The 11,846-nt window shown below is 39.3% G+C and overlaps 2 protein-coding genes across 4 annotated transcripts; one reads left to right on the plus strand and one right to left on the minus strand.

The window, feature by feature from the left end:
• Nucleotides 1-8,757, plus strand: LOC119742697 (nucleolin-like). Of its 3 annotated transcripts, XR_005272895.1 has the most exons (8): nucleotides 1-738; nucleotides 1,568-1,656; nucleotides 2,889-2,978; nucleotides 3,389-3,782; nucleotides 4,995-5,150; nucleotides 7,051-7,185; nucleotides 7,447-8,040; nucleotides 8,102-8,757. XR_005272895.1 is itself a non-coding variant. In XM_038218862.1 (7 exons), the coding sequence occupies exons 1-7, from the start codon at nucleotides 492-494 to the stop codon at nucleotides 7,512-7,514; spliced, it is 1,179 nt and encodes a 392-aa protein (XP_038074790.1). In that variant the 5' UTR covers nucleotides 1-491; the 3' UTR covers nucleotides 7,515-8,757. The 3 variants fall into 3 exon arrangements, 2 of the variants coding, with proteins under 2 accessions (XP_038074790.1, XP_038074791.1); XM_038218862.1 differs by having other exon boundaries at nucleotides 7,447-8,757; XM_038218863.1 differs by having other exon boundaries at nucleotides 27-738; nucleotides 4,995-5,141; nucleotides 7,447-8,757.
• Nucleotides 8,399-10,843, minus strand: LOC119743332 (probable peptide chain release factor C12orf65 homolog, mitochondrial; the record flags this gene model as incomplete). Its single annotated transcript, XM_038219734.1, is given in 3 exon segments — nucleotides 8,399-9,567; nucleotides 10,285-10,761; nucleotides 10,763-10,843. Coding segments are annotated over 3 exon segments (771 nt in total), but the record flags the coding sequence as incomplete, so codon positions are not given.
• Between the last annotated feature and the right edge of the window lie 1,003 nt (nucleotides 10,844-11,846).

The raw sequence follows: 11,846 nt of genomic DNA on the forward strand, positions 1-11,846 counted from the left end.
TGTGTGGCTTGCCCTCGTAAGTTTCGTGCGTGCATGCCAGATGTAATTAATTTGTCAAGTACAAATTCCAACCTAGCCTGCACACATTTTATATTATGAATAATAATTCCCATGATTCATTGCCGTCCTATTGCAAAGGTCGAAGGTCGTGGGTACGTTGAGACATGGCTAGTTCTTTGTCATCATTGTGTCGGCCGTTTCAGTCATTGTGCCCGCCCTACTGAGTCCGGACATTCGCCGAAAATTTGCTGCCATTTTGTTGCAGAAAAACCTCCCCGTGTGATTTCGCGAGTGGTGTGAAGTGATTGGAGACAATTTGACCCCGTCATTGTTCCCCCGTGGTCAGTCAAGTCGGCCTTTTTCTGGCCACATATCAGTGTCAAATTTGATCAGGGTAAAATTTGCTGGGCTGGGCATTCCAGCACAGGATCTTAGAAGTAGATCTTGCAGTTTTAATTGGTGGCCATTTTGCAAACCACTGAAGCTGAACAATGGGCCTGAGCTGCTGTGTTCCTGGATGCAACCACAAAAATGGCAGAGAGCTCTGCAGTCTGTACAACTTCCCGAATGAGAACGATGGCCCAGATTGGAAGCAGTGGTATAATATGTGGTGCGAGCGCATCGGCAAATCACACAGGGATGGAAGCGGACATGGCTGGATGCCTACAACTTGGAGTCGAGTCTGTAGTTGCCACTTTAAGGAAGAGGAACGCTGGAAACCACGAACTCGTCAGCCAGGTATATCCTTTCAAATGGCATTTACACCCCAAATTCATCCAGTTTTTGTAATTTGAACCAATTAACGGGAAAAAGATTGCAACCTGACGCCGCTTTTATTCTTCATATATCGTCACATTAAAGGTCATTCATTGCAAAAATGATGATCAAAAGACAATTTTGTTAATAAATTTTCTTGACTCTCCATAGACGTTGTACACAATCGCGGAAGTGGTGTCACGTTGCAACATTTTTTCCCAAGTATTAACCATCAACCTATATTAAGACACAAATCTGAAATATTTTTTTTCTTTTTCATTTTACTGTCGGCCCATACATGTACATGTTTTTTGTTTCCTTTTGAAAAATAAACCAATTGAATGATTCAAGATGTAAATCTTCAAAATTTCATTTTCCATGATATCAGATAGTCTTTTCTGAAACATATAGGCAGTGTACTAATTATATTGATCATTAGGTATAAAAACTGTTTATGTTTACCATGTTTACTAAATAATCTACCGGAGGTCGCAGGTTCAAACCATGCTCCAATCAGTTTCTTTCTTTGTTCAATTTTTAAAAAACCACGTAATTATAATGCACTTAGTCAGTTTCCCTTTGTGGTTTATTTGAAAAAAAATCTACCATGTCTTCTGACTTAGATTTCTTTGTGTTAATTATTCTCATTGTATTTTAAGTTGAACATCATAGAAAAGAAATGGTAGATTTTAAAAAGTTGTTTAATGTTGCGGACTTGCGGTGCACATCTGTGATCTTAGGTTTGAAATGAATTTGAAGGATTTGTAACATTTGTGTATTTGAAACACTGCTGGATGCCTTTCTTTGACAGGATTGAAATTCCGCGCTCCTGTGTACTTCCCATTCATGAGTGGTGCTTCCGGCAGTCTCACAAAATCTGAACCGATGAATAAAACCCCGGTATGTTACTTCAACACTGAGTTTTCTAGAAGTTTAAAAGATTGCCTTTTGTTAATTAAAATACATAGTTTGCAAAGATACAGATGTACATTTATATGCATGGGATTTGCTACCAAAAATGAGACAGTTCTTAAGCTTGCAATGTCTGTAATGTTGGAAATATCATTTGAACTGCACACAAATTTAGATTTTAAAAAGTCTTTACATTTCAATAATATTTGAAGTTGTTAACTCGGGTACATGTATCTCCATACTTCTTTTGGTAAAAATAAAACTTGTGATTCCTGACACTGTCATTTTCAAAAAGCTTTATCAATTTCCAAAATACAGTGTAGTCCTTTTTGGGGATTGTGTTGCACAATATAAACCTAGCTGACCATAACCTAGCTGACCATAAGTTGTCAAAATATACATGTATGCTTTAACCCTTACTCTCTGAGGGTAGTTTACTGCATGTCAGTTGGTTATGCCAATGCCCTCCAGCTGCAGTTATTTGGCAGATAACAAGTCTTAGCAGTGAAGGCTCCAATTGGCAGGAGTTGGAGGCCCTGGAGGGTGCCTGATACTGACCAGCTGGGGGCACTCACTTTGTTATCAGAGGACTCTCATTGTTCTCTGTGGCATGTATTGGAGTGCCTGTCCAGTTACCCTTGAAATGACATGGCAGATATTGGAGGGCCATGCAAAAAACATAGGAGATTTTCTTGAGGCACACATTGGCATGCGTTGGAGGGTCTAGTAGGGTAAGGGTTAATACTAGTCTAGAAATGATACATTTTGTGAAGAAATGTGTTGGTTGCTTTAAAAATGGTCCTTTTAGAAACAATATTTTTTTGTCAAGAGTAGCCAAAACAATATTTTTTATAAAATACTTAAGGACAAAACAAAAAGAAACCCTAATAAAACTTGACATGATGTACGCTACAAGTCACTAAAAAAGAAGCATCAATACTGACAAACTGAAGTCTCTTTTTTAAAATTATTACGCTCTCAGTGGTTATGTATGTCTAAAGTGGGGCTCTAAACTCATTGGCACCAAAAGTACATCACAGTAGTGCCTAGCATCTAACGATCTGATTCTACAACAGAGTTTTGACTCTGTACATTATCATGACTATATGTCGTGTTTGATGAGCCACAATAAATGTGTACAACAAGGTATGGTTTGGAGAATCTTGCATTCTACTTTTTTTCTGTACCCTTTTTAAATTGTTATTTTTTTTGGACTACAGCTTCTGGCAGGTTTGAGGGTTGATACAGGAATGAAGAGCAGTCTGCTGGCTGGACTTAATGTGAAAATAGTTCCTGCTGATAATGATAAGGTCAGTCAAATACTTGCACATTCCAAACCTATCCTGGTTCTCATGCTGCAGCAGCTGGGCAAATCCAGCGTTATGTAATGTCCGTGACAGAGCTTTTAAGAGCTCAGTGAATAAACTTGACAATGTATTTTCAAATCGTTATACACCATCATCTGTAATGGTCAAGGAGATAACAGAGTAGGAGTTTTGGATTATTTCTCTGAATCGTCAATTTATCTGTCATGCATATTGCACCACCGTTCATAATGCTGGAATTGCCCACCTACATGTATCAGTATGAACGTGTCGTACAAAATAACCTCCATTTCATATTTTTTGATAGATGAACATTGTTTATTTGTATTATTGTATATCTTAAAACTGCTGAACCAATGCTTACTAATGTATTCTTTATTTTTGTTGATTCCCAGGCATCTGATACAGAAACTACTCAAGATTCCAAACCGGGTAGCCCATCAGAAAATGATGTTCAAATGAAAGAGGAGACGAGAAAGGATGGTGTCAAACGGGAGAGTCTCGACTCTGGAGAAACAAGCGCAAAAAAGAGTAAACTCGAAGATGATGATGATGATGATGACGATGTTGAGATGATAGAAGATGACGAGGAAGAGAACCTCAAAGACAAGCGAGATGTTGCCGCAACGAGCAAGGCCAAGAACATGACCAAGACCAAAACCGAGGATGATGATGTCCAGATGATTGAGGAGGACGGAGATCCGGCGAAAGCAGTGCAAGAGAAGACAGCTCCCAAGGAGAAAGGGAGTAAGACGTCCAGTGAGCGCCTGCTGAAAGCCTTGACACAACGTCAGTAGCTCTGTAGTGGAGATAGCTGTGGATGATAGTCTTGTTTCCCCCCCCCCCCCCCTCCATCATTGGCCAAATGTTGTGTTTTGTTCACCAAACCGTAACCTTTGATAACCAATTGTCTTTTGAGATTTCAAAGGCCACCTATATAAACGTTTTATATTCTTAAATATGTGAATTTTTCATTAACCCTAACCTTCCCAAATCCTCCCAAATCCTTTTTTGCAAAATGGAGAATTTTGCAGGATTGATGCTATATGGCAAAAATGTGTTGCTGATTTTGGAGGATGCACTGTGTCAAGGTCTTATGCCAGACCTTGTGTTGTTTGTGCTCAGCCATGCATAAAGTTTAGCCTACATGTAGATTATACTTGAAATGCTCCGCACTGCTCCAGGATGTCACTGGCTCTGCCTTAACTTTATATTGACGGTGATTGCTGGAGGATTTTGCAGGATTGAGGCAGTGGCCACCCCTCCAAGGACAACATTCAAGAAATAACGGAGGATTTTGCAGGATTGAGGCTGTACGCAATTTTTACTTGGAGGCAGTTGGAGGATTTTGCAGGATTAAGGTTGCATCCTAGCAAAAATGCCCAGGGGGTTAAGGATGGAATATCTAGTCATGCGGAGAAGAACCTGGGACTGATTGGGGCGGCGTTCACCTCTCTCCTTCATTCTCTCCCTCTGAAACCATTCCTTGAATAAGAGCGATTCTGAAATGAGTCATGGAATGTTTTTTCATGTGCTTCTGTGAAGCCTTCAACTTCTTCAGAAAAGCTCAGCTGACGTGCAGTTGTTGTTGGTAGTTGTTGTTGATCAGGCTTTGTCTGCTGAGGGGATACGCTGATTTTGTGAAATGTGAAACATGCTGACTGGCTTTTTTTATAAGTGGTCCAACATTGTTTAAGTTGGTTGGAATTTGTACTTGCTCTTTTCATAATTTGTATACGTGTCTGTATGTATCTGTGTTTGTTTTGATCCTTTGATCTGTAGTCATTTCCATTGTAGTCCAAATCCTTTGATTTGTAGTCATTTCTAGCATCTTGTGATACACCAATTTTGTTTCAATCTACTATAGCACCTCCTTTGAAATGTGTTAATCCAGAAGAAACTGTGGTTTCAAATGCTGAAAGTTCACCCTGTTGTCAGTTCGGACTTAGTGAATTGTTGTTTTCTGTCTGTTTACCAGCTCCTTTCCGTTTCATATTTCAGCCAACTCCCCAGCCCTGCAGATCATCCACTCATCCTCTGCCAGCAACAGTCCAGTCCCCATGAACATGAGCAGTGGCCAGTCCTCAGGCAGCAGTGCCAGCGCCTACAGCTCCCTCGTCCAGATGAACGCCAAGTCACAGATACCAGGTAACACGGGTAATGGCTCATTACTTTCTTTCCTTTCAATACTTCTATTCATAAACACCTTAAAGTTGGTTCATAATTCATGCAAATTTAGAACAAAACCTGTTCATTAGGGTAATAGTGAATACAAATAATAGTAAAAATGCATATTTGTAAAGTGCAATAAGCCATTTGCTAGTTAAATTTGAATAAAATCTGGAATGCTGACTTAATCCAATGCTTTGCACGTTTTTAACTTTGCATTCTCCCGACCAAAGAGACTGTTACTATATCACGTGATTTGGGGCAAGCCTTATGCTAGCAAGCTCCGGCATGGTCTGGGGTCTTTGTGCCATTCTCACCCATTGTGAACAATGTGTTGATGCTGAGCATCTCTTACGTAACTATGCAAGAGCTTGCCCCGATTCTTGAGATTAGCCACAGTGTCTTTGGTCTGGAGAATTTGAAGTTAAAATGTGCCAAGCATTCTGAGCAAGTCAGTGTACCAGATGTTTTTCAAATTTAAATCCCAAAGGGCATAGGTCACTCGCAAATGGCTTATTATCCACTTGTATTGGTGCTCAAAGCGCTACATCATTATTACCGTTGCGAATTGGGCCACAAAATATTCCTGTGGGAGTATGCATGCACACATACATCTTGATGATGCCAATTTCGTAGCAAACCATCAAACGTAACGTGTAATGTAAAAGTTACAGAGCTTGAAGTGTTTGATGTCAGCAGAATCTTTCTCAGAGGCATAATTAAACTTGACTACAGTTGCCACATCAAGTTTATTACAGAATTAATATCGACATTAGATTTGCTCTGCTTTGCATTTGCATGAAGTATGAACTTTAACCCTAACTCCCTAGCGTCTTTTACTAGGAACTGGACCAAGTCCATCAAAATCCATCAATCACTGTGTCCAATACAAAACTGTACATGACATTATGGAATCCACCACTGACGCACTGGTTGACATTCATGGACTTGCTACACATGGCTTTTATCACAATAGCAGTACAGGAAGCTAGGCAAAATCAATCTGATAACCCTAGCAACGCTTCAGGCCGTTAGGCCCAAGTCCATCATACTCCATCAATATTTAGTCACACAAGGCCTTCTGGACCAAGTCCCCCAAAATCCACCAAAATGGGGGGATGGATTTTGATGGAGTTGGGGTGGTTAGGGTTAATATACTGCAGTGATTCACTGATTTAGATTCAATAAACTGCAGTTTTGTTATATTTTCTCGGGAAACCAAGTCTCGTACATGTATTAATTTGTGAGGTCCATCATTATTTTGAGTGTCTTTGCACCTTCAATATTGCTGTTGATCCCAACTCCTTCCTGCCAATATCCAATACTGCAATTATGAGTGCAATAACTTGAATTTTTCTGTTCTTGGAATATCAAGTCCCATGTATCTGAAAGAGGCATGGTTCCTGTGTAATGAATTATCCCCACATACAGCAAAATCTTAGGCTGGCCTCAGGTTGACGTGCGATTTGCTTACGCTGCGACTGAGCTAGCCTTGGCCAAGGCATTCGTGGATGGTGTCCGCGATGGTATCTGGCGGCTAAAAACAAAAACACAAGCTGTGCATTATGCACAGCACGAAGCACGTTCGACGAACGCCTTGACCAAGTTCCGTGAAGCTAGCTCTGTTGCAGCGCCCAAAAAAAAAAAAAGATTGGCCCGAGGCCGGCCTTAGAGAGAATTTTAATGGCTTTAGTTTAGGTATTTAGGAAAGATGTTTTACGGCACCATAATAAATTCAATAATGATAAAATATATCATTTTCCACACTTTTTAACTAATTTTGTGCTTTTGTATACAGCTACTTATCATTAGAATGTCTTCCCTTGCCAGAATGAGGATTAAAACCCTGTATGTGTGTTTTTTCCTTTCTTCTCTTTAATTTCTCCAGTACTGTCATTATCCAACCGTACTGTAGCGCCCCAGAGCAAGTATGCTGAACTCCTAGCAGTCATTGAAGACATGGGCAGAGACATCAGGCCTACCTACTCCGGTAGCAGAACAGCTACTGAGAGACTCAAAAGGGGTAAGAGACATCAAGTAGCAATATTGTTAATAGTTAGAGAGGTTGTTAATTGCTGAAGGATATTTTTATGGAACATTACTTTGTAGAAAAGACAGATAGTGGGACGGACGAACCATGTGCACATACTGGTTCGCGAGCATGTGGCGCAAAGTATGTACGCACAACTAATATATGCCAGTCCATACCGGTGATAAACCTTTTTTTCACAATCTTTAAGCGAAAACGGTTTTCTAAACTTGTTCACTTCTGATTCTTTTGCAGGTATCGTTCACGCCAGGGCCTTGGTGAGGGAGTGCTTAGCAGAGACAGAGCGCAGCGCCCGGTCATGATAGCAGCCCGTGTCGTCTCCTTATGATAAACTGTAATATATATGCTTTCCCACACAATTTTTTTAAAAAGCCAAATTGTCCCTGATCAGCCAACTCTGGATTCGCCAAGTAATGTTACTTCGTTGTCAGTTTCTGTAATAGAAAACACCGACTTGGCTCTTTCCTACTGTTAAGCATAAAACTTTTGCTAAGCACAAAAAATATCTGCTAAGCAAAACTGGGTTACCAGCCAAAATGACATGCAGTGCACACTGCTTGTTACTGGTTTCCAGCTTATATTTGTTCAGCACATAAAATTTGCTAAGCAGCTCCATGAAATTGGACACTGGATTTTAAAGTTTTTTTCCACCTGCTAACAACCAATTATTTACTTGAGATGTATTCCGTGACCCTGGAGAGCTTGCGATATATTTACTTGCTGAACATTTTGTCTTTGATGAAAGTGTTACATCAGTGTACAATTCAGAGCATCTCACAAGATGCTGAAAATACTCCACTATTAACAGGGAAAGCCCTGGAACACTAGGTTTCCAGAAGTGGTTACACTTCCTCTGTGTCCTTATGGGAAACGCGCCATATGAAAAGAGGTTTCCAGAAGTAATGGGAACATTCTGAGTATGAAATGCTCCTTTATTAAAAAGCACAGTTGTACCCATACAATTGTGTAGGTCATACATATTTTCAAAGAATGGTGAAAACGTGTGACATTGTCATCAAGACGTCATCAAAATGCAATGTCAGATTTTAAAAAAATTGAAAAGTTGAACAAAGAAATTGACTGGAGCGGAGTTTGAACCTGCGACCTCTCTCAGCCGTTACAGTTCACCTAGTCAGTTTCCCTTTGTGGTTCAGTTGAAGATTTAAAAAAATGAAAGGTTTTTTTTAAACTTCTCAAAAATGGTTAAAGCCAGATTAATTCTTTTGGTAATATAAATGTGCAAACTACAAAACACTCAAAACAGCTCCGTGTTTTGTCTACAATGAAATTGTTAGAGCTAACCCCTCTCAATTAGAAATGAATTACCCATAATATATCTAGAATCCTGTTGGATCATGTCTTTAACCACCTTGGTTGGGTTCCCTTTAAATATAGACCAAGATACTTTTTTTGCTAGGATGGGAATAAACTGTGAATTTGCATCCATCAAGTGCAAAATTTTGTAATCTCATGTGTAAAAATAATGTCATATTTGTAGCTTTCACTGTACAATAGCTCCTATTTGTCAACTGTTTGTAAAAAAAACGAAGAAAAAAAACCTGTGATGTCTCCCATTAAAGTGGTTATCTTCAAAGTCTTGCTACATCTGTGTACATGTCCACAGTATTAAGTTATTTCTGGTGTAATGATGTGATAGCTAATAAAAGTTTTTTGTAAAATGCCGAGATGTGTGTTATGTTGGACATTTATTGAAAATTAAACACCGACAATGTTGTTAAATTGGCAAATACAAGCTTAAGAATTTCAGAGATATCCAGTAGTTATTTGAAGAAAAAGCTGATTTGTGTTTTATCTATGAAACCAGCTCAAATAGGAATTTGGATGAGTATCTACTTTTTGATGCCAAAACTTATTTACTGTACCCATGATGAAATGATCAATTGCTGTTATTAATAAAATATTTTTTTAACTATAAAGGGGCTGCATTCCTCATTTAACCTGGAGCCAAAAATGCCTTCGTGCACGATACAGTAAGAAGCAAGCATTGGTCAATTGTCAAAATCTGTATGCATCAAACAAAACCCCATGAGAAACAAAACCCTGGAAACAAAATACAAAAATACTAGCTGAATTTGAATTTTGACATAAATCTTTCAATCCACACGGAAGCATTTCCTTGATTTACATCTCGTCCTCATTCAACTTCTCCTTCATCCTCTTGAGTTTCTCCAGCTTCACTTTAGTCCGGCGTGTCTTCTCGTCGACCTTTTTCTGATGGGCCTTCTTCTGTTGGAGAACAACGCTCTCCTCGCCGTGATAGAGCACGTCCAGTCTTTCCCTGAGCAGCTCCCTGGCTATCTTTTGGTTCTCAGTCTGTGAACGTGTTTGGTGACACTAAAGAAAAGAAAGGTTTCAGCAACGGAATTAAAGTTCCCAAATCCGAAACATAGATTCTACTAACAAATTGTTAATTTGTAGGTTTTTTATCCTTGTTCAGATTTTGAGTGTCTGCAATCCTCTGAAAAGGGGCTTTCCTTTTGCGCACAAATGAACCCGCCCTGTGATAGCCGAATTATTGTGGCCGCAAATAGTTCAAATTTTGTAAAGAAGTAGTTCAATAACCACACATCGGTGGACGTTTTCGTTCCATGTCTCGTTCTAAAGCTCCAAATAGCACGGGAATGCATCTTTGAAACAATATTTGTAATTTCATCATATCAAGAGCAACAAAATCATTGAGGTCAACGTTTTGTTTCTCATGTTCTACTTTTCAACCGTTTCTATGTATTGCCCTCTTAAACAACAAATGAGTTCGTCCTTTCGTATATCGGACAAATTTTTTTTGCCCGCTGTCTAATGTTTACACTCATATTCCTTAAAATAGGCTAAAAGTGTCGAAAATTTTTAGGCACATCTAATGAAGAAAAACTTAATTGCAACACGACAATATTTAAAGGTAGATCCAATTATATTGCCAAATCATGCGGAAAGTTTTCATATCAATTGTTAAATTTATTATAAAAAGTGGTGGACAAATTAATTTAACATGCAAACACAACAGTTCAAAACAGGTACCGTAATTATTCATTACGGAAGTTTATTGGAATGTACCTTGATGGTTATACCAGTCGGAATGTGTTTAAGAACCACACAGTTGCTAGTCTTGTTCGTAGACTGTCCCCCAGGCCCGGAACCTCGGACAAACGTCTCTTCCAAATCCGTTTCGTTTAGTTCGGGAAGTTTCTTCCTGATTTTATTCCTCGTCCTGTCTCTCGTCGTAGTTGTAGAGGCCGCGACGCAATTCATCAAGTTTGGCCACTGAGCGTGCAATAAATGTCTACTAGAGTTTCCAGTTTGTTGGATAGCAAGTCTGCATCGCGGAAGTGGCCCAAGGCAGTTTGTTATCCAAGTTGAATGAAACTTTGCAAATTTTCCTGCACTTGTACTTGTTGAAAAACATCTACATTGGTTAGCCTCCCTAACTGTTGTGCCAAGATAGTTGTTTGAAGAAAATACCAGCACTTTTAATCCATCTGATGGAGTTTGAGCAAAACTTCGGCTCATTTTCAATAAAAACCTTGACTGACAGACGGGCAAGTGAAACAAGCTTCTGGGCCATGTCGACATGATCGCAGAAATAATAGATTGAACCCAAAGTCTGCAGAGCAAGACGTCAATGCACATCAGTAATGGTAAGTTGAGAAGCTCAAGCGACATAAACTTTTGCAGTCATCCATAGGCTGACACAAACCTGAAAAAATACACCAAAAAATTGTTGGGGTTTACACAGTCAAACCATGGTCAAAGCGGTTACACCTCTATGTTCCGACACCCCTATGTTCCGACTGCACATATTCCTATTCCTAACCCTAACCGTAACCCTAACCGGGAGTAACACAATCTAGGTTGTCGGAACATAGGGGTGTCGGAACCTAGAGCAGTCACCGTCAAAGCTACATATACACAAAAACATGGAAAATGGAAATAAACTTCCCTATTTAGAATAAGTAGACATAGTCACACTTTTTATCACTGAAGGCGGTGTGCAGTGTATATATTAATGTCAGGAAATCCTGATTTCGATAGACACAGATATTTAGTGTCAATTTTTTTCTCCGGAAATTACATGGAAACTGTAGACATCTACAATGTAGGTATGCCCTACTTCAAGGAATGCATCATTCTAAAATGCATTTTTCTCACAAAATATTATTGAAAAAACATTAAAAGGTAGAATATAAATATCTACCCACAAATAGCCTACACATAGGAATATTTCCTTTTTTGTGTGTAATTTTGGGGTACCCAAAACAAATTTGGTCCTTAAAAACCAAGCCGTTTGATTGCTACTGCTGATCTTGACTGGATCACTTCACAAATGTTGTTTTTCCCCTTGGGTTTTTTTTCTTTCTTTTTTCTTGTATGTTAATTTTTTTCATTGAGATTTTTCCTTCCCAACACTCATTCTCTAAGTGCACCTATTCGTCACTTGTCACTTGAAATTGTACAGGAGAGCCCTTAACTGTGTGGGCAGGGTTCGTAATTCCTTCCTCCATGGTTATTTCAATAACAAAAACCCCTCCACGTAGTGAGGGCGCTCTGCCACGTCTAGGAAGCGGTGTTTGCGTTGGGCTTAGGCCCCATACCCCAATAATTTAATAGCATAGGCACTC

The sequence above is a fragment of the Patiria miniata genome, unplaced genomic scaffold, assembly GCF_015706575.1.
Source record: "Patiria miniata isolate m_02_andy unplaced genomic scaffold, ASM1570657v1 HiC_scaffold_6, whole genome shotgun sequence".
Classification (NCBI taxonomy): Eukaryota; Metazoa; Echinodermata; class Asteroidea; order Valvatida; family Asterinidae; genus Patiria; species Patiria miniata.